Raw genomic sequence first — 26015 nt, forward strand, 5'->3', positions numbered from 1 at the left:
AGAAACAAGGATTAAAGGATTTTAGGTTTTAAAATAACTCGAAAGCCTTTTGATGAATTTTACATGGTTACCCTGGATTTTCCTGGGAAGGAGGAGAGAGAATTATTTTATTTCTCTGTCCCTTAAATCATCTTATAAATAACAGGGTCATTCAGGAAACAAGGAAGTTTTCTAAAACCCAAAATAGAGCTTATCTCTTGGCTAACTTAAAAGAAAATATCTGGAGACTTTGCCTCCAAAGTCTTATCCATTAAAACTAAGACATAGATTACCTCTGCCTTACACAGAACACTTTGAACTGACATTTTCCAATTCCTTCTTTCAAGTATAAAGGAAATAATCTATCATCTGTAAATCAGTCATGAAAGCAATTGGGATAGAAGATCCTAGGGACAGTAACATTTCAGGTCAGTTTCTTAAAGTATTTTAATCTATGAATTTAAAATATTTTCTCTAAGCACTGAAACCAAATGCGCTTTCTGTGCAACTCTGGGTTGACAAGAACTGGCCAGATCTCAGTTACACTGTCACTCAAACTGAGGTTTTCCTGCCCAGAAGTGAATCCGTGGGGGAGGAGAGTGGGAAGGGGGAGGGAGGGAGAAGAAGGGAGGGGAGCATGTCTTCCTGGGTGAATTACATTGGAGTTCTGCAGAGTTGTGCAGGACTGATACACCTTTTCATTTTTTATAAATATCATTTATTGAACCTCGAATGTGTGGAGATCATCCAGTTTCACCACATGTTCAGTCACCTGAGGAAATTCTAATACGGTGTTTTTGTGAACTAAAATCAAATGTCAAGACCTACCCCACCTAGCTGACTGAATGGACCCCTTCTTGGCCAGCAGAACCCCAGCCATAGCCTGAAGCTGGGCTGTTGCGGGTGAGAAGGGAAGTCAGACATGCCGCCTCAGCCCCCTCCCGGGAGCCACACCTCCGGTTATCCATCCACTTCACAGGACACTTGGGTTTGGGCGTATGTCTGGCATATGTCCAGATGCTTGTCTCTGATTAACAGATTTCCTTACCTTAACTCAAAACATTTTATGTCTTTTAAAAATCTTCATTTCCTTAAGCAATTACAACCCAAAGAGTCTTAAAACACATTTGTAACCTGTAACTCCTCCCTTGGAGATGTCCTGCCTTCAGGGGCCAAACCAATGTGTGCCACCCATGTTTTGATTTATGACTTTACATGTAATTCCTCTTGCCCTGAAATCTGTAAAACAAAACTGTAACCCAGTTATGCTGAGACCAGTTGCTCAAGCCTTCTTGGGCCTGTCTCTCCAGGCCACAATCACACATCTTCAGGTCAGAATAAACCTCTTTCTTTGGGTTTTTCCATTGACATGTTCTAGAGCCTGGAATTAAATTAAATTGTAACCAAGTCCCATAGATCACCTTTGGCTGTATTAAAAGTAAACCTCAAGCTTCATGGCTCAAAACAACAATATTATTTCTGGTCCTTCTGCATGTTAATGAGAGAATTTTCTGGTGAATTCACTTAAGTGGATGCCGTTGGCATCTGAAATAGCTGAAAACTCAAAAGTGGCTCATTCCCATGGGGGGTGGTTGGTGCTGGCTACAGCTGAAATTTCTGCCTTCTCCTATTTTAAGTAGCATTATATTACTTTTCATGAATAAACATAAAGTATGTCAGAGGGGAGAGAAAGAAAGTCAGGGAAGGTAGAGGAGAGAAAAAGGAATGAAAAAAAGGAAGAAAAAAGAAAGGAAAAGACTAGACAAGACACAAGCTCTCCCACTGTCCCCTCCTGCTCTCCCCCGTCCCTGCCTGCTCTCCCCTATCCCCTCCTGCTCTCCTCTGTCCCCTCCTGCTCTCCCACTGTCCCCTCCTGCTCTCCACTGTCCCCTCCTGCTCTCCCACTGTCCCTTCCTGCTCTCCCCTGTCCCCTCCTGATCTCCCACTGTCCCCTCCTGATCTCCACTGTCCCCTCCTGCTCTCCCACTGTCCCTTCCTGCTCTCCCCTGTCCCCTCCTGCTCTCCACTGTCCCCTCCTGCTCTCCACTGTCCCCTCCTGCTCTCCCACTGTCCCCTCCTGCTCTCCCCTGTCCCCTCCTGCTCTCCCTGTCCCCTCCTGCTCTCCCCTGTCCCCTCCTGCTCTCCCACTGTCCCCTCCTGCTCTCCCCTGTCCCCTCCTGCTCTCCACTGTCCCCTCCTGCTCTCCACTGTCCCCGCCTGCTCTCCCACTGTCCCCGCCTGCTCTCCACTGTCCCCGCCTGCTCTCCCACTGTCCCCTCCTGCTCTCCCCTGTCCCTTCCTGCTCTCCCACTGTCCCCTCTTGCTCTCCCCTGTCCCCTCCTGCTCTCCCCTGTCCCCTCCTGCTCTCCCACTGTCCCCTCCTGCTCTCCACTGTCCCCTCCTGCTCTCCCACTGTTCCCTCCTGCTCTCCTCTGTCCCCTCCTGCTCTCCCACTGTCCCCTCCTGCTCTCCCCTGTCCCCTCCTGCTCTCCCCCGTCCCCTCCTGCTCTCCACTGTCCCCTCCTGCTCTCCCACTGTCCCCTCCTGCTCTCCACTGTCCCCTCCTGCTCTCTCACTGTTCCCTCCTGCTCTCCTCTGTCCCCTCCTGCTCTCCCACTGTCCCCTCCTGCTCTCCCCTGTCCCCTCCTGCTCTCCCCGTCCCCTCCTGCTCTCCACTGTCCCCTCCTGCTCTCCCATGTCCCCTCCTGCTCTCCACTGTCCCCTCCTGCTCTCCCACTGTCCCCTCCTGCTCTCCCCTGTCCCCTCCTGCTCTCCCCTGTCCCCTCCTGCTCTCCCACTGTCCCCTCCTGCTCTCCACTGTCCCCTTCTGCTCTCCACTGTCCCCTCCTGCTCTCCCACTCCCCTCCTGCTCTCCCCTGTCCCCTCCTGCTCTCCCCTGTCCCCTCCTGCTCTCCCCCGTCCCTGCCTGCTCTCCCCTGTCCCCTCCTGCTCTCCCACTGTCCCTTCCTGCTCTCCACTGTCCCCTCCTGCTCTCCCCTGTCCCCTCCTGCTCTCCCCTGTCCCCTCCTGCTCTCCCCTGTCCCCTCCTGCTCTCCACTGTCCCCTTCTGCTCTCCACTGTCCCCTCCTGCTCTCCCACTCCCCTCCTGCTCTCCCCTGTCCCCTCCTGCTCTCCCACTGTCCCCTCCTGCTCTCCACTGTCCCCTCCTGCTCTCCCCTGTCCCCTCCTGCTCTCCCACTGTCCCCTCCTGCTCTCCACTGTCCCTTCCTGCTCTCCACTGTCCCCTCCTGCTCTCCCCTGTCCCCTCCTGCTCTCCCCTATCCCCTCCTGCTCTCCCACTGTCCCCTCCTGCTCTCCCACTGTCCCCTCCTGCTCTCCCACTGTCCCCTCCTGCTCTCCACTGTCCCCTCCTGCTCTCCCACTGTCCCCTCCTGCTCTCCACTGTCCTCTCCTGCTCTCCACTGTCCCCTCCTGCTCTCCCACTGTCCCCTCCTGCTCTCCACTGTCCCCTCCTGCTCTCCCACTGTCCCCTCCTGCTCTCCCCTGTCCCCTCCTGCTCTCCCACTGTCCTCTCCTGCTCTCCCACTGTCCCCTCCTGCTCTCCACTGTCCCCTCCTGCTCTCCCTTGTCCCCTCCTGCTCTCCACTGTCCCCTCCTGCTCTCCCACTGTCCCCTCCTGCTCTCCACTGTCCCTTCCTGCTCTCCACTGTCCCCTCCTGCTCTCCCACTGTCCCCTCCTGCTCTCCCACTGTCCCCTCCTGCTCTCCCCTGTCCCCTCCTGCTCTCCCTTGTCCCCTCCTGCTCTCCCCTGTCCCCTCCTGCTCTCCCACTGTCCCCTCCTTCTCTCCCCTGACCCCTCCTGCTCTCTGCCTTCTCTCCTCTCTTTTCCTGTCCTCTCCCCTGGCCCCAACCTTCACCTCTCTTCCCTTTGTGAAAATCTTTGTTCCATTGGAAAGCTGAATATATTTGCTCCGGAAAACTGAAAATTTATCATGCTCATAATTCCCAAACCACAAGAATCCTGCAGAGGATACAAGATTTTCAATACAGGCTACTATCCTGAGATCTGATTGATGAATGTTTATAGGAAAGAAAATACATTGTACACTTTGACACTTACCATGAAATTGACAGAAAACATGTACCAAATGTATTGCTTCCGGAACTTTTAAAAAATGATCTACAGAAATAAATTTTAGAGTCCAAAAATTAATCATTCCTACACACGTGGCAAAAATATGAATAAATTTGGGGAAAAATCAGGGTATGTAACTTAATAAAGTCTTAGTTTTCTCACTTGTAAAAGAGAGATTTAGGAAACTTGGGCTGAAAGGAATAATTATCAAGGACCTACATTGCTGCAGGATAGTGTCTGTGAGAGAGACATTATTATACCGATTTTATAGATGAGAAAACTGAGGAATAGAGAGAAGCAAATTGTCAAGGTCACAGGTCACGTAAGTAGAGATGCTGAGAACTAGATTTGAAACGCAGTTCCTCTGGCTTTATGCTGCCCCACAAATTGTAAAGAAGTACAACTAGCCTTTCTTGCTGGAAATAAACCAATGATTTTTACCCTTCACCCAGCCCCAGAGATGGATCAGAAACAAAATCATAAACTGAAGTGGCATGTGGACACATCCACTAAGAAAGTATTTTTCAGAGAAGGGCCATTGCACTCTCTCTATGTTTAAGAAGCAGAATTGGGGCGGCACCTGTGGCTCAATGGAGTAGGGTGCTAGCCCCATATGTCAGAGGTGACGGGTTCAAACCCAGCCCCAGCCAGAAACAGAGAAGAAGGAGGAGGAGGAGGAGGAGGAGGAGGAGAAGAAGGAGAAAGGAGAACTGTAGGATGTGTAGAAATAAAACTTTGAAACTAAATTCTAGCTCTTTCTATGTCACTATTGCATTACATATTTGAAGTATGAGTAATCCTTCTTAGGACTATAGTATTAATTTCAGTAACTAAAAGTGAACCAGAACTGGGAGCCAAAAATCACAATCACAGATACTCTTTTCTTCTCTTCCTGATTTAGTCAGAGAGGCAACTAGAATCCCCCAGTTGTCCTTTCCGACTGGCAACTTTCTCACTTTGTAATATGCAGGAAGCACTTTTGAAGTAATATCAACGTGAGAGTTACCCAAGGCAATTGTCTTCCTTAGGCAAGAATTAAAACTCTGGTAGAAAAACCACAGCACTAGTCATATTTTATCATAGGTATTGTCATACCTGCAGGAATCGAAGGATTACGTGAATGTGTCACACCCAGAGGCAGGGAGGAAATTCTGGTATCATGAAGGACATGTTAACAATGATCTCGACTTGGGCAGTAACACAGAGTAGATTTTAGCTGACCATGTGTTCAGCTCCAGATGATTTCATTTGTGGGAGCCAGTTTTAGGGGCACCACAAAGTGAAGCTGTTTTCACAGTGTGAGGACACTGTGCTATCTGATGTATCCACAGAAAACATGGATTAGATTAATTTCCCGATGCCAGCCCTGTAGTTTGCTCCTGGCAGGACCCCCTGGCAGTGGTCCGAATGGTGAGCAGCCGGTGTCATCACAGACCTGGCATAGATTACTCTTTGGTAACAGGCTGTGATCTGTTTTCTTTTTTTTTTTTTTATTGTTGGGGATTCATTGAGGGTACAATAAGCTAGGTGTGATCTGTTTTCTTAAAATTGATGGAGCAATCACTTGTACCGTGGTGATGGCCACTGGTCCCCAAGGATGTAACAAATGAGGTCTTACTCTGTGTAAGGGAATGGTATGAACTCCCTCACCCATCACCTGAATGGTGAGCAAGAAAGTGGTGTAACAGACTTTTAGAACTCTTATTCTGGAGGAAGCTTAAATCCCCAGCTGAAGAAGGCTGGGAGGATTGGCTCTCACTTTGTGGGAAGCTAAACAGGAGGTTCACACAACTTCCTCATACCATCGGCATCCTGCCTGACTCAGCAGTGTCATCCCCCCCCCCTTCTGGGGAGCGGCAATTTGTGGAAAACAGCCTGCAGATCTAGGATATTGACCTTTTAGAGATTATGATGTATCTATAGACAAAAGGTAATCCTTGCTGAAGTGGCCAGGAAAACATGAAAATTGTGATGAAAAGTCTTGGGCAATTAAGTTCAACTTCACCACAGAGAATAGACCACAGTATAATAGGACTTTGTGAGAAGCACTACATCATGTCTAATGACGTAGGTTAGTGATTTATTCAATGTGTCAGTCCCAGATAAGCTGTTTTGAATATGAGAGACCATATGAATTAATTTTTGACATCAATTGATAAGATCAGAGAAGTGTCATGAGACAAAATCATCAGCCCCTCCTGACATTCTTAGAGATTTACACACCTCACCTAGTCTGCTCCTTCAACCCTGAATTAGTTACAGAATAGAAGTTGAAAAAAATATTTTTTCCAGCCAGCAAGCAGGTGACAGAAAGTCCCCACTAGAGTGGGCTGTTGTGTTGCCCCAACTACTCAGGAAGCTGTGGGCCACTTACCCTGGTTCTCACTGATCATTCTGGCCGGCTAACTGCCCTGCCTGGCTCCTGTCTAGGGTATCTGATGTTGGCCTTGTTCAAAGGCAGGTGGGTGGTCCAAAAAGGCCCTGAGGCTGAGAATGATAACACCAAGCGTCAGTGGAGACAGAGAACTGAGAAAGTAACTGCTGCTTTCTTGACAGTTTAAAGGGAAAACCCTTTGTCCCAGCTGCACTGTGTTCAGGTGGTAGAGAAGAGCTCTACGTTATTTTTGTTTCCATCTATAATAAAATGATCCATAAAATAGCATCCTGAGCCTGATCTGTTGCCTTTCAAAATAAATGAATGTCAGTCATACCAGAGTGATGTGATTCGAATGGAAAGACAATGACTTGCGGCTCCCAAGATATTTTTGTGCTCATTAAAACTTGGGGTTAATACTGGTGCAGATAAGAGGAAATTCTCCTCCTCACATTCTGGTAGGCTGCAGAAGGAGTTAAGTAGTGGAAATTTCAGGATTGAAATTCTAGGGTAAGACAATCTACCCCCAGAAATTGTTACTGATTCCAGATTACAAATGACTTTCTTCCCCGTGACAGAAAAGCCCACCCAGTGGCTCTCCGCAATCTAGCAGACCACTTTGTATATTGTCCAACAATCATGTTCTAAGCTGTTGAAATCCTCGGTATGTCCACTCCTGGCTTTAAAGCCACAGTAATATCAGAAGGTGCCAGAGATCTCCAGGTTACCCATCTGAAACTGTCCTGTGATTCCTAAATCCCTCACTTTTTCAAGGCAGAGTCAAAGTCCCATCTTCTCTGAGATGGCTTCATCTGACAAATCCATTTAAAATGCTTTTCTTCCACCCGTGGCCTTTGAACATCCAGTGTACAGATAATAACTACCACAAGAGGCCAAGTTCAATTATTGCCTAATTTTTCTTTCTCTCCCTCGAGTCCACTGTAAACGCTATTGAATCAGTGGTGACATCTTATATTTCTCACCCAACCTCCCATAGGTTCTAAGTTCAGTAGTGATCAGCCTATAGACACTTTGTAGTAGGTAAACATAATGACTTTTTCTTTTTCTTTCTTTTTTTTTTTTTTTTTAGAGACAGAGTCTCACTTTGTCACCCTTGGTAGAGCGCTGTGGCGTCACAGCTCACAGCAACCTCCAGCTCTTGGGCTTAAGCGATTCTCTTGACTCAGCCTCCCTAGTAGCTGAGACTACAGGTGCCCACCACAATTCCTGATTATTTTTCTTTGCAGTTTGGCTGGGGCTGGATTCAAACCCACCACCTTCAGTATATGGGGCCAGCGCCCTACTCACTGAGCTACAGGTGCCGACCATAACTTTTTATTTTATATTGATTTTTGCCTTACAAATAAATCGTAAGGAGGCAAGGATAGGACTGTTTACCTTTGTTACTTTTTTGAACTCCATTTTCTTCAATTGACTTTCCAATACAGGGGAAATAATTTCTCCTATGTTGGAAATTGTTTCTTGGTTCAGCAAAAGATATTTTTGATCTTTGGAGTCTGAACACTTGAAAAGAATGTTCTATTAAAAGAACATAAAAATTATACAATGAAAGTATTGACAAAAATGAACATTTGTAACTTAGAGGTGGTTGGAGATAAATAACAAGAAGATATTATGCTTAATATATACTCTGTCCAATGTTAACAGTGTGGGAATATCATTTTAAATTGAACTCTTCTAACAAATCAGCCTTTTATTATGTAATTTTGAGTAAAGCATAGGCCTTTTCAAATATTTTTCTAAGTTTCTATTTGCCTTTCTATCCCTCCTCTTTGTTTTTCCTTTAATGAATGCTACTTGACGACAGTAAGGAGAAATGTAGACACATCTCTATCAAGTGAAGCATATCGATGATATTAATATAAGGAAGAAGTTAAGAATTTACATGGAGTTAGATGTACTAGTTCGCATACAAAGGAAAATGAAAAATCCAGCAATTTCTGAGTGTCCTTTGCAATGTCAAAGCAGTCTGTCTGTCTGTCTCCTTCCAATCCAATAAAAGACGCAATAACATTCAGGGAAAAACTTTGCTTCAAAATTGCTTCAGGTTTAGTATGAAATGTTAGGAATATTTTTCTTTTTTTTATTATTCAATTTCCATGTGTACCCATTTCAGATTAAATATGCTTGAGAAAGAAGTAATTTGATAAATCATAACTGAGCCTGTACTGAGCTGAATTCCTCATCCCTTCCAGGGTCAGGAGGACAGCTAGTTATCTTTTGCTCAGCTGTGCAAACCTGAAAATGTTTTTGTTGATAACAGGAGATGGCACATAGGAAGAAAAGGATGAGGATTAAAGTCTCAAATGTTTCCAAAAGCATTGGGATTCTTAGAAACAGAAACAGGAAGTATTCATTGCTTTCTTTAGTAATCTGGTACGGGTTAAGTAAAAAAAGAAAAGAAAAATAAAAAGCATGAACAACTAAGAAGTCATTTTAATACTACTGCTGCAAAGGTGTTTTATGGAAGCCAGACTTCCACGACAGTGCTTAATAATGGCTGTTTGCTATGTTACGTCTGACTACAATTACTTTCACACTTTATACCTTTTTTTAGCAGAATATTTACTTCTGCATAGTCTCACAATTATTTCATTGTCATTTAATGTATAGTAGAATCTCACCATTGCTGCTGTAATGGGACTAATTGTAATGTATTTGTATGTGTATGATTAGTGGACTTCCTAGACAGTCTTGTTTGCCTGGTTCATGGGCGCTTACGGGAGCTGAAGAAGACTGGGTACAAACAGTCCAGGCAGTGAAGGTTGGAACAAATACCACCCACTCCAGGCTCAGACATTGCTGAATGCCCACAAGCATCGAGAGCACCCAGGAAACATGCCATCACCAAACAAAATAATTAAGCCAGCAATAACCAGTCTTGGAGTGACCAGGGTATATTGACCTTTTAGAAAGGAAGTTCAAAATATCTTTCTTGAGGAAGCTTAACAAAGTTCACTGTAACTCAGAGAAGAAATTCAGAATTCTGTCAGATAAATGCAACAAATTAAAAAATTAAGCAGAAAATTTGGAATTGAAAAAGTCAGTTGACAAACTTAAAAATGCATTATAGCCCCTCAAGAGCAAAATTGATCAAGCAGAATTAGTGATCTCAAAGACAAACTATATGAAAATATACAGTCAGGGCTCGGTGCCCATAGCACAGTGGTTATGGCGCCAGCCACATACATCAACACTGGCAGGTTTTAACCCGGCCTGGGCCAGCTGAACAACAATGACAACAGCAAGAACGACAAAAAATAGCCAGGCGTTGTGGTGGGCGCCTGTGATCCTAGCTACTTGGGAGGCTGAGGCAAGAAATCATTTAAGCCCAAGAGTTGAAGATTGCTGTGAACTGTGATGCCACGGCCCTCTACTGAGGGTAACATTTTGAGACCTCTGCCTCAAAAAAAAAGAAAGAAAATATACAGTCAGAGGAGGAGAAAGAAATAAGGAAATAGAGTGATACACATATACTTACAAGGCCTAGAACATAGCACAGCCTCTTAAGGTACTTCTGGGAATTACTGCTCTTAAAGTAGATGTCAAGAGAAAGATTGAATTTAAAAGTATATTCAGAGAAATAGTGCCCCAAAACATTACACGCTGATAGAAAAATGTAAGTTTTCAGTTAGAAGGTCAAAGTCCAATAAGCAGATTGAACCCATAAGACTGTGTGAAGGTGTAATCGTCAAACTGTCAGAGTTCACGGGTGAAGAGAAGGACCTAAAAACAGCAAAAAAATGAAGCAAATGACATATAAAAGAACCACGACACATGTGGAATCAGACTTTTCAGAAGAAATCTTACAGGCCAGGAGGGAATAAAATGATATTTTCAAACTTCTGAAAGAAAAAAAAGAACTTCCAATGTAAAGTATTGTAAATGTCAAAATTATTCTTCAAATATGAAGAAGAAATAGATATTGCTATACAAACAAAAGCTGAGAAATTCTGCTTTCTATCGTGCAAGAAATGTTAAAGAAAATTTTTCAGTCAGAAAGAAAATGAAGTTGTGGACAAGAAAAATCATGTGAAGGCATAACATTCAGTGGTGATAGTAAGAACACAGGCAAATACAGATACTCCAACACTGTAAGTACGAGTTGGTAGACCACTCAGATCTTTAGCAGGAATATTAAAAGACAACCTATCAAATACAATAGCTATAACAGGTTTTTAAGGCATAGGAAATATAAAAACATATAGGTATATGGAGAACAAAAAACATAAAAAGCAGAGGTAATGGACTTAATATGTAGTTTTTTACTTTTTTCTTTGTTATTTGAGTTGTCAGTTTAAAATATTTGGTAGTGAGATGTTATTGTAAGCCTCATGTTAAACACACACACCACAAACCCCACAACAGATAAAGAATAAAAAGCAAGAAATTAGAACATAGTACTGTGTAAAATTGCTTTTACTTAGTAAAGGACAGGAAGGAAGAAAGAAGACCAACAAAACACCCAGAAAAAAGTAACAAAACAACAGTAGTAAGCACTTACCTAACTGTAATAAAATTGAATGTGTTTTGGACAGAATTATTCAATCAAAACACAGAGAATGACTGAATGGATGGAGGGAAAAAGACCCAGTCATAGACTGCCTGAAAGCATGCTTACCTATAAAAGCACACATAGACTGAAAACAAAGGGATGGAAAAAGATATACACATGGAACATAAAAACAAGAAAAAAAGTTGTTATAATGATATCAAATAAAATACATTTCAAGATAAAAGCTGTAAAAAGAGACAAGAAGTTCATGATATAATGATAAAGGGGTCAATTCAGCAAGAGGATACAACAATTGTAAATATATATGCACACAACTCTGGAACACCCAGATATAGAGAAAATATATATTATTATAATTAAAAAGAGAGAGAGACTCAAACACAATAGCTGAGAACCTCCTTGCCCTATTTTCAGCATTGGACAGATCACAGAGACAGAAAAGAGAAAAGGAAACATTGAACTTAATCTTCACTATAAATTTAATGGACCTAAGAGATAATTATAGGACATCTCACCAGCAGCTACAGAAAAACATTCTTTTACTCAGCACATGGAATTTTCTCAAGCATAGACCATTTATTAGACCACAAAACAAGTTTGAAAAAAATTATGAAAATTTAAAATCATATCAAGTATATTTTCTGACTATAATGTAGTAAAACTAGAAATCAATAACAAAAGTTTAGAAACTATAAAAGCACATGAAAATGAAATAATGCACTTTTGAATGGCCAGTGAGCCAATATAAAAATTAAGAAGGAAATTAAAGTAAACAAATGAAAATGGAAATAAGATATACTAAAACCTATGGGATGTCATAAATGGAATAGTAAGATAGAAGCTTTCTAGACAGCTTCAAATAAAAACTTAACTATGGGTCTTATAAAACTAGAAAAGCAATATCAGACCAATCCAAAGTAAGTAGAAAGAAAGAAATGCTAAAGATCAGAGCAGAAATAAATGATATTGAGATTTTAAAAAAATACAAAAACTCGATGACACAAAAAGTTGAATTTTTTTTTTTTTTTGCAGTTTTTGGCAGGGGCCAGGTTTGAACCTGCCACTTCTGGTATATGGGCCAGTGCCCTGCTCACTGAGCCACAGGTGCTGCCCAAAAGTTGATTTTTTTTTTTTTTTTTTTTGTAGAGACAGAGTCTCACTTTATGGCCCTCGGTAGAGTGCCGTGGCCTCACACAGCTCACAGCAACCTCCACCTCCTGGGCTTAAGCGATTCTCTTGCCTCAGCCTCCTGAGTAGCTGGGACTACAGGCGCCCGCCACAACACCCAGCTATTTTTTGGTTGCAGTTCAGCCGGGGCCGGGTTTGAACCCGCCACCCTCGGTATATGGGGCCGGCGCCTTACTGACTGAGCCACAGGCGCCGCCCAAAAGTTGATTTTTTAAAAAGACAAAATTGGTAAGCCTTTAGCCAGAAAAAGGAGAGAGAGAGAGAAAACCCACATAAATAAAATGAGAGAGAAAAAGGAGACATCACAACTAATATTATAGAAATTAAAAGGATCCTCAGAGATTATTAGACACTATATTCTAATAAATTAGAAATCCTTGAAGAAATGGATAAATTGCTAAATATATACATCCTAACAAGATTGATTTGCATAAGGAAATCCAAAACCTGAATAGACCAATAACAAGTAATAAAATAGAAGCATTAAAAAAAAAAAAAGGCTGCCATCTGAGAAAAGCCCAAGCCCTGCGGCTGGGCTGCTGCATCCACCAGACGCTGAGAGAAGAAGTGGTACTAACCCTACTCAAACTATTGTAAAAGATCAAAGAAGAGATACTTCTAAGTGCATTGTATTAGAATGGTATTACCCTGATACCAAAACCAGGCAAAGATACAACAATGAAAGCTAAAGGCCAACATCTCTGATGAACAGACATGTATCAACATTTGCAAACTGAATTCAACAACAGATTAAAAGATCATTCACTGTGGTTAAGCAGGATTCATCACAGGGATTCAAAGATGGTTTAACATATGCAAATCAGTAAATGTGATACACCTGATAAACAAATGCTGGACAAAAACCATATGATCAGCTCAGTGCCTGTAGCTCAGCGGCTAGGGCACCAGCCACACACACCGGAGCTGGCAGGTTCAAATCCAGCCCGGGCCCACCAAACAACGACAACTGCAACCAAAAAATAGCCAGGCATTGTGGTGGGCACCTGTAGTCCCAGCTGCTTGGGAGACTGAGGCAAGAGAATCGCGTAAGCCCGAGAGTTGGAGGCTGCTGTGACCGGTGACACCACGGCACTCTATCCAGGGCCGCAGCTTGAGACTCTGTCTCAAATAAGTAAATAAATAAATAAACCCATATGATCATTTGAATAGATGCTGAAAAAATTCAATACAACCCAATATGCCTTCATGATAAAAACTTTCAAAACATTAGGAATAGAAGAAACATAACTTACCATAAGAAGAGCTATTTATGACAAACCCACAGTTAATACTGAATGAGGAAAAACTAAGTCTTCCTTCTAAGATTAAAAAAAACTAAGACAGCTCACTTTTACCACTTTTATTAACACAGCACAAGAAGTTGAAGCCAAAGCAATTAGACAAGAGAAATAAATAAAGCAAATTCAAATTAGGGAGGAGTCTAATTATCTTTGTTTGCAGATAATATAATCTTATGCATAGAAAAACCTAAAGAATCCACCAGAAATGTATTGGAATTGTGGAATAAATTCAGTAAAGTTGAAGGATACAAAGTCAACATGCAAAAATCAGTAGCATTTCCTACAAGCCAACATCAAACAATCTAAAAAAGAAATCTGGAAATTAATCCTATTTACAATATCCACAAATAACATGAAATATCTAAGAATAAACTTTAACAAAGAAGTGAAAGTTCTCTACAATGATAATTGTAAAACATGAATGAACGAAATTGAAGAAGACACAAAAAATAGAAAGATATTTTATGTTCATGGACTAGAAGAATCAATACTGTTAAAATGTCCATACTATCAAAAGCAATCTGCATATTCAATGAAAACACTGTCAAAATGCCAATGGCATTCATGACAGAAATAGAAAACAGTATGAAATGTATGTGGTACCACAAAAGAAGCCAAATAGCAAAAGCAATTCTCAGTAAACAGAATAAAGCCAGAGGTATTTTATTACCTGACTTTAAATAACATTATGAAGCTATTGTAGTAAAATCTGAATGGTACTGGCATGAAAACAGACACATAGAACAGAATAGACAACCAGAAATAAATCCACACATTTACAATCAGCTTATATTTAACAAAGGTGCTAGGAACATGCACTGGGGACAGGATAGTCTCGTTAATAAATGGTGCTAGGAAAACTAAATGTCCATATGCTGGAGAATGAAAGTGGACCCGTTATCACTCACCATTTAGAAAAATAAAACAAATGTATCAAGACTTAATCCTAAAATGGGAAACTATGAAATTAGTTGTAGAAGATATTGGGGAAACACTCCAGGACATTGATCTCTCTGGGCATAGATTTCTTGAGTTAAGATCTCAAACTCTCAGGCAGCCGAAGCAGGAGTGGACAGTCAGGGGTACATCATGCTAAAATATTTCTATTTAGCAAGGGAAACAATCAACAGAGGGAAATGACCCTCAGGATAGGAGAATGTATTTTCAAACTACCTCTCTGACAATGGATTAATAACCATAATATATAACTCCAGGGTAAAAACACAAATAATCTAATTTAAAACTAAGCAACTTATCTGACTAGCTATTTCTCAAAGAAGACAGACAAATATCCAACAGATACATGAAAAACTATTCAACATAATTAATCCCCAGAGAAATGCAAATTAAAACTACAATTAGATATCGTTTCACCACAGTTAAAATGGCTTTTAGCCAAAAGATATCTTGAGGAATGTTAGTTATCATGGTGGGAGAAATTAAAGTGGGGGCAGGAGACCTGCTTTTCTATTCGTTTTGGTTTATAATTTTTTTTTTTCTGTTGTGACAGGCCACGATTATATTTTTGTTATTTCCACATAAATATGTTCTGGCTGAAGATTTTGTTTACATCTGCACAAACACAGTCTGTTAAATATATTTGTTATTTCAGGTTACACATAAGAATGTTTGCTTGTTCATTATGTACTTGGCAAGAACAAATAAGTGACTTGTGTCATATCTTTTTCCACAAGGGTTAGGGAAATACCCATGTCAAAAGTTTAATTCGCTGTTTAAATTAGGATAAAGTGTTGTAATTCTAGTTAACTTCCTTCCTCTGTGAAATTCTGGAACTCCCAAAGCTAGAGCAAATCCATGAACACCACATTTTTGGCCTATGGAGGTGTTGATTCATCTACGAACTAAGGACTGGGGAATCCCTCTGGAGTTGCTGTGGGACACGAGTGCTGCATGGGGCTCCCTGGGGTGTGGGATAACGTGAGTGCTGCATGGGGCTCAAAGGGCCCTAGTTTCTACTTTTGTCCAAGCATTGCAAAGGTTGTGAACATCAAGAGCTATTGTCTGGTGTGAGTAGCACCCTCTGTTTACCAAAGCAGCAAAAGAATATATTCCTCTGAAATACACAACTCTCATTTCATGTCCTTGTTTTATGGACACAGATCTCATTTCATTTCCATGTTACATAGATTTTCTTTCCCCCAATGGTTTGATTTCTCCCCTAGAGAAACAGTTGTGGGTATATTTTGCCTTTACTGATTTCCGCTAAGATTTCAAGCTGTTAATGTGAATTCAGGAGCTTGTTTCTCTCTCTTGAGTTTTAATGTTTTGATTTGCATTTTTCTGATGATTAGGGATGATGAGTTTTTCCTGTGTTTGTTGGCCATTCATCTTTCTTTTTCAGAGAAGGTTCTGTTCTTGTCTCTTGCCCAGTGATAGATGGGATTGTTTTCTTCTTTCTTTTCTTTGTTGATTGCGTTGAGTTCTCTGTAGATTCTGATCATCAGCCCTTGGTCAGATTCGTAGCATAGAGATATCTTCTCCCATTCTGAAAGTTATCTGTATGCTTTAGTTGGTGTACCCTTAGCTGTGCTGATGTTTTTTGTTTGATCAGGTCCCCTTTGTTATTTTTGCTGTTGCTGCAGTTGCCAAGGGGGTTTTCTTCATAAAATTTTTTCCCAGGCCAATGTTGTTGACAGTTTTTTTCACACTGTCTTCTAGAACTTTTATCATTTCATGTCTTAAATTTATATCTTTTTAAGGTTATGTAAATGGGGACAGAGGAGCTCAAACTCTTGCTCTTTGCTGAAGATCTCATCTTATAGGGCGGCACCTATGGCTCAAAGGAGTAGGGCACTGGCCCCATATGCCGGAGTGGAGGTGGTGGGTTCAAACCCAGACCCGGCCAAAAACTGCAAAAAAAAAAAAAAAAAAAAAATCTCATCTTATACTCAGAAAACCTCAGACACTCAATTACAAGGCTCCTGGAAGTGATCGAGAAATACAATAAAGTCTCAGGATAGAAAATCAATGTCTACAAATCATCAGCCTTCATGTACTCCAATAACATTCAAGCTGAGAATCAAATCAAAGACACAATACCCTTCACAGTAGCTTCAAAGAAAATGAAATACCTGGGAATATACCTACAAAAAGGGAACTACAGAGGGAACCTGAGAAAAGAAATAGCAGAAGACATTAACAAATGGAAGAACATACCATGCTCATGGCTGGGAAGAATCAACATTGTTAAAATGTCCATCCTACCCAAAGCAATCTACAGATTTAATGCAATCTTCATCAAAGTACCAGCGTCATACTTTGAAGAACTTGAAAAAAATATTACTTGCTATTTATTGTATGGAACCAGTAAAAAACTCAAATAGCCATTGCAATTCTTAGAAATAAAAAATCTTTTCTTAAGATTATTTTTAGAATTGTTTTGGAAACAGTAGATGAGTAATTATGTTACATTGTGGCCATATCATGTAAGTGAAGAAATCCAGGAATGGTAAAAAGCATATGTCAGGAGAAAAAAAGGAAGGAAATGAAGAAACAGCTTCATGGAAATGTATTTTATCACACTGGATGGCTGCATTGCTGGTGAAAACAGTGTGACAACTCTTGAAAGGACGAAAGTAAAATTTAGGAAGTTGAGGGATGAGTTATAAACCACAGCACACACAACACACAGTGTCTAAATCTATAGTCCAAGTAGGAAAGTTGCAAATCATCATAAAATACTTAACAATCAGAAAACATGCTCTGTAACATTTCAGCATTTTGAAATGTGTTGACACGTTCATTATGAGCACACAGGGTCCTTTGGATAAATGTTCCCAGTGCACTGGAAACACAGATGTGATTTGTGCACTTGCTGGGTCCAGTGTCTGTCACACACCATCGGGGAGGAGGGTGGTTATGTGGCTTCACCCACCCGCAGTTCCTGGGTGATGCTGCTTTACATACTGAGCACTGAAAGAGCAGGAATCTCTAACTATGGTTATGTATTTGTCTATTGATCTTTTGAGGTCTCTTTTGATAGTATGTCATGAAATTCAAAAAATGTTAAAAATTGTTTTGTCTCTTATAAATTCTTTTGCCCCTTTTCATTTTGAATCAGCCTTCTTTATCTCTAAGACTACTTTCCCTAAGGCATAATATTTCAAGTAGTCCTTCATTATTAAATCAATTATTAATAAATGTGCTAAGAATTGATATTAATTATATATTAGTAGTTACTAATAAGGAATCAATATACTAATATGCCCATGAAGGTTTCTTTCCATTAGTTTTAACATGATATCACACTTCTTATTCTTTTAATTTCAAGCTATCTGGGGCCTAATTTGTTTTCCTTCTCTCACATTATTTTTTAATTAACACCTACTAATTATATATACTTATGGCATGCCTAGAGATGCTTCCATACAGATAAAGTACAATGATCAGATCATGGTCATTAGCACATCTATCTTCGCAAACATTTATTACTTTTTGAGTTGGGATCATTCAAGAAACTCCTACCTTTGTGAAATTATCCACTATTCTTACCTTCAGTCATCCTACATTGGTATAGATCATCAGAGATTATTCATTCTATGTAGTTATAATTTAATTTGTCTCTTTTAAGTAGCAAAAATATGTCTTATTTATACACTCTGATAATCTTTAACTACTAATGAGAGTGCTTTTTCCAAATATACTATAACTTCTAATATAATTGTTAATAAGTTTACTATCTTGCTGCTATATTTGTCCTCATTTTTCAAAAATAAACTTTTTTGATTTAGAATCATTTTATATTTATGGAAAAATTATATAAACCTTACAGAGAGTTTCTCTGTCAGATCTTTCCCTTAGCGTCCCCCAACGTTGACATCTCACATAATTATATTACATATGTCAAAACTAAGAAACGAACATTGGTATATTGTTATTGAGTAAACTCTGGTCTTTAGGCAGATCTCATCCACTTCCCAGGGCTGCATCCTGCACAACTCTGTCCCGGGGCTGCGGCCTACACAGCTCTGCACTTAGGCCCCCTGTCTCCCCTCCTCTGCTCTCACCTCCCACAGTTTCTTGTCTGTTTCTCAGGCCTCCACACCGTTGAAGAATATCGGGAGGCATTTTGGGGACCGTCCCTCGGTTTGGATTCTGATGTTGTCTTTCTCCTGGTTGTTCCAGGGTTATGGATGGCCTGGTAGCCAATGGAATTAGAACACAGACGGAATGGCGGAGCCTCCCGTCAGACTGCTCCTGTCGGAGGGTGTGTAATGTTCACACGCCCTGCCGGCTGCTCCCAGTTCTCAGCCCTGGTCAGCCCTGTGTCTGCCTGTTTCCTCCAATAAGCTGCTTTGCTTTTTCCTTCACTCTTCTTCAGCAACAGGTCACTAAGTCCTGTTCCCACTCACCTGGGGACACAATTAAGCCTCACCTCAGGAGGGGAGAGACTGTTCTCAGAGTATTAGGAATCATTTTTACAAAGGTTTGCCTTTCTCCCCCTCCCCGTTTGCTGTTTTCTCCCTTATTCCTTCACTGCTGCCCTCCTTTGTATTACTCAGGTATTTTCTTTCACTCCTTTGTATTACTCAGGTATTTTCTTTCACTCCACTTTGTATCTTTTCCAGATTAAGTCCAAGGTTTTTCATTTTCCTTTTCAGTAGTAGCTTTACAAATTACAATATATATTCTTGCTGTATTACAATTGTTCCTTATACTGCTTCTAAGCATTGAGGAAACCTGGTATATTTCAAATCCATTTATCGCCTAACATTTCCTTTGTTCTATTTTTGTCATATATTTAACTTTTCTGAATGTATTTACCTCAGTAGATGATTATTGTTATTATTATAATAGCACATCTTTTTTGGGTTTTGAGGAAGAATCCACTTTTTTACTTTATGCACTCAAAATCATTGAAGAGAAAAAAATTGCACACTTCTTTAAAATACCATTTACCAAAAGCAATTAGTAGAGGCCCCTATTAAAACATTCACAAAATTCAAAAAATTGTAAAGAATTAATTTTGAAAAACAAATCAGTCATTCTTTTTATATTTTCTGTAAATTTAGAATTATCAAGGTGCTTCAAGGGGAGTGTGTACTTTGTTCGAGCATCAACCAGTCTTTGGTTACGAGAAACACAGGGAAGTGCCCACCAGAAGACACAACCCCCAGTCTCTCTGCACCACACCTGGGCTCCTAGAAAGATCAAAAGCTCCAAAAGAATCAAACAAAACCTTAGCGTGTTCTCAAAACATCTTTTATTTTCATATCAATTGTAAAAACATAACAGTAAATGTAACTTCTCTCTTCCAAAGCAGAGAAACATTCCATAATGAGCATTAAACAAGGCAGTGTGCCCTACCAGAAAGACATAAAATGTCCAAGGGAAGCTTCAACATAAAAATGCTGACCACGTAACATGAGATGATTTCAATAAATAACAACTGACATTCTTATAAAAGTACAAAACAGACACATTCCTTACCCTGAAAGGGACCTCACAAGTTGCTCTGACCCCACTCCCCACCCCATGCAGCACAGCGGCTGACACTGGACGCCTCCCACTGGGTTGAGTGAGACTTGGCAACGTGAGCCTCTTCCCATAAATCACAATCAGGACTGAGCTGTGTTTGATGAAACACAGTCACAGTTTTAAATAATAACATGTGCATATTAAAATACAAGCTCTGAATAAATAAATACATACATAAATAGAACTCTCATAGGAAATCATCAAATACATTAAGCCCTTCCCAGGTGCCCGCAGAAACCAGGTGCGGTCGTTTCATTTCCTGCTCTTGGGAGGGCAGGGATGGCCCTGCAGGACCAGGCCACCAGGGAGCTGCCCGGCTCCTTCCTTCTCTGCAGCTCAGTTGCTGCTGCTCCTCCTAGGGAGAGAAAAGGCTCCTGTTGCAGATCTCAGGAAGGCCGCTCTTCCCCGCACTGGCCGCTGAGGCTCTGCCGGGGCTGCGCGCACACTCCTGGCGAGCCCTCCACTCAGGGCACCCCTGGCTGTACCCACTCCCGGTGTAGCCAGAAACCTGGGCTGCTGAATGCTTTGAACTGAGGGAAAGGGGCCTGTGGCTGCAACTAGATTTCAGGCTTGAAGGAGCTGAAACATTCTGCTCTGTGATTGTCTGTTCCAGGTTCAAATTTACACGCTTGACCTCACTGAAGCCCTCCAGCACCCAATGAAACAGCTGCCTTTACCTCCTCTGTTCTGCGGAGGTTCAAAATACAACTATGTGGCAGAGTCCTCGCCTAGAGCTGCAGGGGTCTCATCCCAATAACTTGCTCTTCAAGAAGACCTGAAGCCCCAACTTGCCCCAAACCAGAGTTTCCAGTTCTCAGGTCTGAAGGCCCAGGAGGGAATGAGCCCCCAACAGCCAGCTCCCCTTCATTTTCCCGGACACGCATTCGCCCTCCCTCATCCGAACAGGGTGTGGGGGGTCGGGGGGAGGAGGACGCTCGAACGCGCTCTGGCACCAGCTAGTCCATGACCTTAACGCAAATTTCACCACGAATAAGGCCTGTCAGTCCTTCAGCTCACCCCTGGGTTTCCCTAAAACACACGCACTGATAGGCCCGGGGCAAAGGCCAAAACTGTGACAGGCCGTCCGGTGCAGACCAAACCCGCGCTCACCTGTCCAGCCTCTTCTCAATGATCCTCTTGACCATGGGGGCCGCGGGGTTGAGACAAGCCTCCTGCCCGTTCTTGAGCTGGGCTCTGCGGAGAGAAGGGGTGCCCCGTGAGCCAGGAGGAGGGGCACGGGGAGGGATGGCGGGAGAGGTGTGCGGAGCGCGGGGCGAGGGACACTTACACGACTTCGGTCTGGGCGCAGTGGGGGCCCGGGGGCGTCACCTTCACACTCTGGATGTTCTTGAGGTGAATGCCCTGCACGGTCTGCAGGCACTGGCAGCGCAGCTCGGCGACCACGGGCGCCCCTGCGGGGAAAGGACCGGTCAGCGGCGCTGTCCCCGCGGGGCGCCCCGGAGCCCGCCCGCCCCGTCGCAGGGCGCGGGTCCCACCTGCTGCTTGGCGGCCGGCGGCGACCAGGAGCAGCAGCAGCAGCGCGGCCCGCAGGAGCCGGGGGACGCGGGGGGCGGCGCGGGCCATGGGCGCGGAGAAGAAGGCGGTGAGGACGCCGGAGAAGGCGGGGACAGCGGCGAAGAGAGCTGGGACGGCGGCAGGGACGGCTGTCGCGCTGTGGCACTGAGGTCCCGGGCCGGAAACCCCTTTTATGCGCGGCTGGGCCGGGACAGCCCGGAGCCCCCGGCCGGGGAATTCCCGGAGCTGCGGGTGGTGCCCAGACCGGAGGAGGCGCCGCCCCTCCGGGGTCAGTAGGGGGGACCTCGCGGCCTCCCCTGCCGTCCACTTCCGCTTAGCTGCTGGGGACTCTAGAATATTCGCTTTGTGCCCCAAATCCCCAGAGCAGAATGAGTTGCCGGAGCGCTGCAGGTGCCGCCCTGCCACCCGGGCCGGTCGGGCGGGGATGCGGGAAGGAGCTGGGGCGGACGCTGGAGACCCGGGGCAGGGGGGTCTCTGTTCTTTAGAGGAAGGGGGTGTGTCTGCTTAGCTACCAGACCGGGCAGTAGAGGGGGCGGGGGGGGGGCTAGATTTTGCTGACCTAGCTACCTGTAATTCCTAATCTATCTCTATTCTTTCTCTCTTTCTCTCTCTCTCTCTCTCTCTCTCTCTCTCTCTCTCTCTCTCTCTCTCTCTTTCTCTCTCTCTCTCTCTCATTTTCGGTTTTGGATATTTCATACAGTATATCTGAAGTCAACGCTTTGTCAAAAATAACAGCTCATCTCCAACTCCAGACAGGAACGTCCAGCTCGTGTCTGGTCCTGTGCGTTCTCCAATCACACTCAGACCACCGTGTTCACGCCTCCACTTGCTGGGACAGGAACCAGGGTCAAGAGTGGGCCCCACCGTTAGTGCGCGGAGCCCAGGGCTGCACCGTGAACGCGTCTTTCGTCCCCCATTCCTTCCTTCCTCCCTCTGAAATGGTGGGACTTCCGAGATTCCCTGCAGAGCTCCTTTTCTGGGGGTGGAGTTGGGGGTCCAGATTTGACCTGTAGAATAAGGGGCTGCGGTCACTCTGTGGCTGTGGAGGGCCGGGTCCCGCGGGCCTCCGGCTTCACCTTCCTCTGCGCCCTTGGACCGCTGGGCGCGTGGCCCTGGGCGGTGGGCGCCGGGGGTGGGGGTGCGAGCGGCTTCACCCTGAAGCAGCGAACAGGATGCTGTGGATGAGACGGGGAACTCCAGGGCGCAGTGAAATCACGTCCCTTCACTGCAGAACTTCCTCCTGTTCCCTGCTGGTCCCCCTTTGTCCCTTAGAAACATTGACATATTTCTGTTTTCTGATCAGGAATCCCAAAGTCTGTAAACCTGGAGTCTTTATTGCTTTTTTCTCTAGCAGTCCTAGAGAATTTATTTTGATTCATCATTAGGTTTGAGAGAGTTTAAGTGAGATTCTCTAAGTTGGCTTCAGACCTCCCTGATGCTTGAAATCTGGTGGGAGGGAGGAGGGGAGGAAGGAAAGGAAAGGAAGGAAAGGCTGGGATAATTGTCTCCAGTACAAATGTCTGGGCTGGGCCCTGCTCAGCCCAGTCTGGGGTAAGAGCCTGCAGCTCTGCTGCTATGATTTCCTGCAAGGTATCAGCAGCCTGATGTTAATCTCTCTGTCTCTACCCCAAGGTGCTAGGACGGATGAGGCAACATTGTAAGGTCTAGCACAGACTAAGCACTAAACTTATAAATGTTTGTGAAATTAATAAAATGGAAATATTTCTCTTATGAGTGAACAAGAAAAAAACGGAAATAGCTTTTCCCAATAACCCTGCTTAAATATACACTTAACCTGTTGTGAATTCTTCTGTAAAGAAATGAAGACTCTTTCCCACTCTTGGGAAACTTAAAAAAAATAAGAAGAAATAAACAGTCTGATTGGCATCTTTACTCCCCAGGGTTTTTCTTGTTTCCTGTATAAATTTTTCTCATCAGTTACGGCCACTCAACTCCCCTAAGGGTGCACAGCACCCTGTCAAGCATGAGTTCTGAAGACATAAAGCAAGTTCTAAAAGGAGACATATTTGGTTGAACTCACCACGGTTGCAGGGTCCAAAATAATTTGTGGGTATTGGTGCGCAGAGGTCCAGGGGTCACTATGAAAGTTTTGAGACAGACGGTGTGTCATGTTTCATTATTTCACTTCCAAGAAACGTAGTGGGCATATCCTTTCTGAGTCACCCCTGCACCTTTCAAATCACTTGGCTTATCAGTGTTGTGGGGAGGGAATCATTTCTTTCCATCTGCATGAATTTAACATTTCTTGATTTTTGTGTATTTCAAAACTTTCGTAATGACCCGCATATCTGTGTCACAGTTATAATCTTGGTTATGGTGGAATGGTATGCTAGAATGCTGTGTTGATGTCAAACAAAGACTATAAATGATGTATTTATAGACATACCAATGAATTCCTTTATTCTATCTCCCATACTACTTACGTTCCTGACAGGTGGGATGTAAGAAAAGTATTGGCCCAAATAGGAAGTGTTCCACACACGACTTCAGTAATAAATGCTGCAACTTCTAAAAAAAATTAATTGAAAGTTCATAAAATATCTTAAAAAGTTAGGTTTTCAGTAGCAGGCTTTCAGAAAGGAAGACGCATCTGTACTATGCTGGGAGGTGCACTTAGGTGGGACTGTTCGTTTTTACTCCTGAGAGGAATCACTGATCTCTTTGGTAATCCTACCTTCATTCATTTCATCTTAAGAAAGGATGTTTAAATAAAAGACTTTCCATCTTCTGTATCAGAAAAAAAAAAAAAAACAAGATTACCAAAATTGCAAAAGAATAAAGAAGTGAGGAATCTTTGCTTGGAAATAAATTGCATTAGAAATGTGTGTTGGAGATGAAAATACCTCTCTAAGTTTGGTATCCTGGAAACAAAGCTCAGGAAGGTGAAAGATGAACAGATGAGCCAGAGTGAGAATAACAAGCACAGCATAAAGATGCAGGTTTCAACCGCAATTACAAACCTTCGTGAAAACTCCTGTGATGTACACTGTCCATGTGTTTTTCTATGTTCGTTATCTCTCAATTTTTATGTTCAGAAATATTTTTGTTTTTATTTTTTTCCCTCTTGGCTCCATCTACATAGTCACATAGTATTTGAAGCAATGGATTCTGAACTATACTAATTCCATGAGGGTGGCTCTGCTGGTATGTGACATCTTCAATGACATTAAGAACACTAGAAAAAAATGAGATCGAATTAGATATGGTGGAAATTGAGGTGGAAGCAGAGAAACAAGGGCTCAGTAGTGTGCTCTTTACATATGTTCATTCTTGAGAAGCCAAGAGTACAGGCACACACCCCAACTCCCAGCTACTTTTTTTTTTTTTTCGTAGTTAGGGGATTTGTTAGGACACCCATGTTGTTCTCAAACTTCTGTCCTGAAGCCATCTCCTGTCTCAGCCTCCCAAACAGCTGAGATTACAATCGTGAACCACTGCACTGACGTCAAGTTTCTTCTTTATGTAACTTAGTCACTTAACTATTTCTCTTTAAAATCATGACTAAAGTGTTTGTGCAAAGCATTAGAATATAGATAATAGTCTAGCATTACTGCTACGACCAGGACCTCTCCTACCGCGTTCACTACCGCCACCCTCATTTACATCACTCCTGCAACTTATAATAGAGAAGCAAACAGTGATAAACTGTACAAAAAAGCTTAAAATATTTTTAAATCAGTGATTTACTTAAAAGTTAAATTATTAAAATAATGATTTATAGGAATGACAAAAGTAGAAAAAAGGATGAGAGGTTTTCTATGTTTTAAAATAACTTGTAAGCCTTTTAATAAATTTTACATTATTGCCTTGTTTTCTTCATGGGGGGGGGTAGTTATTTTATTTCTTTGTCCTTTAAATGACCTTGTAGATAAAAGAGCTATTCAGGAGATGAGCAAGTTTTCTAAGACCACAAACAGAGCTTATCTGTTAGCTATAAAAAGAAAATACCTACAGATATTGAAGGACCATTATCCGTCAAAATTAAGACATTAAGATTATCTCCACCTTACAAGAACATTTTGAACTGACATTTCCCAAATTTTTCTTCCGAGCATAAATGAAGTAAGCTATCACCTGCAAATCAGTCAGGAAGCGTTGGCCCAGATCTGAGGGACAGTCCATAAGACTTCAGGTTAGTTCTTTAAAGTATTTTGATCAATAAATCAAACTAGTAGTCAAAAAAAGTTTTTCCTCTAACTATGGAAACCTAATGTGCTTTCTGTGTAAATAGGGAACATCCCGGCATCTGCCTGCATGCAAGGCTGGGAGAATTGCCAGTATTAACCCCAAGCTCCGACACTGTAAAACCCACACGCTGGGAGGGGCTTAACCCCATTCCCTCCTGCTCTGTGGGCACTAGCATGACTTTTCTCTGAGCTCGCCGGCTCTGCCCCAAACAGAATGATGCTCACTCTCCTCACACGTTATTCATTTCACCTGCAGGAAAGGGGATGGGTTTGAGGCAGCCGTTCCTCTCCTCACCCT

At 42.7% G+C, this 26015-nt stretch overlaps 2 protein-coding genes across 2 annotated transcripts in view; both read right to left on the reverse strand.

Moving 5' to 3' along the window:
* Positions 1-20203: 20203 nt before the first annotated feature.
* Positions 20204-21652, reverse strand: LOC128580524 (growth-regulated protein homolog gamma-like). Its single transcript, XM_053582492.1, has 4 exons — positions 21470-21652; positions 21262-21385; positions 21084-21167; positions 20204-20328 (listed from the first exon to the last, which is right to left on the reverse strand). Exons 1-4 carry the CDS (start codon positions 21555-21557, stop codon positions 20310-20312), a joined length of 315 nt encoding a protein of 104 aa, XP_053438467.1. The 5' UTR covers positions 21558-21652; the 3' UTR covers positions 20204-20309.
* The window catches only part of LOC128580077 (growth-regulated protein homolog gamma-like), an 83918-nt gene continuing 78224 nt past the window's right edge, over positions 20322-26015 (reverse strand). The window contains exon 3 of the transcript XR_008378565.1: positions 20322-20941. The gene's annotated coding sequence lies outside the window, so the exon portion shown is untranslated. The remainder of the gene's footprint in view (positions 20942-26015) is intronic.

The sequence above is a fragment of the Nycticebus coucang genome, chromosome 1 (genome assembly GCF_027406575.1).
Source record: "Nycticebus coucang isolate mNycCou1 chromosome 1, mNycCou1.pri, whole genome shotgun sequence".
NCBI lineage: Eukaryota > Metazoa > Chordata > Mammalia > Primates > Lorisidae > Nycticebus > Nycticebus coucang.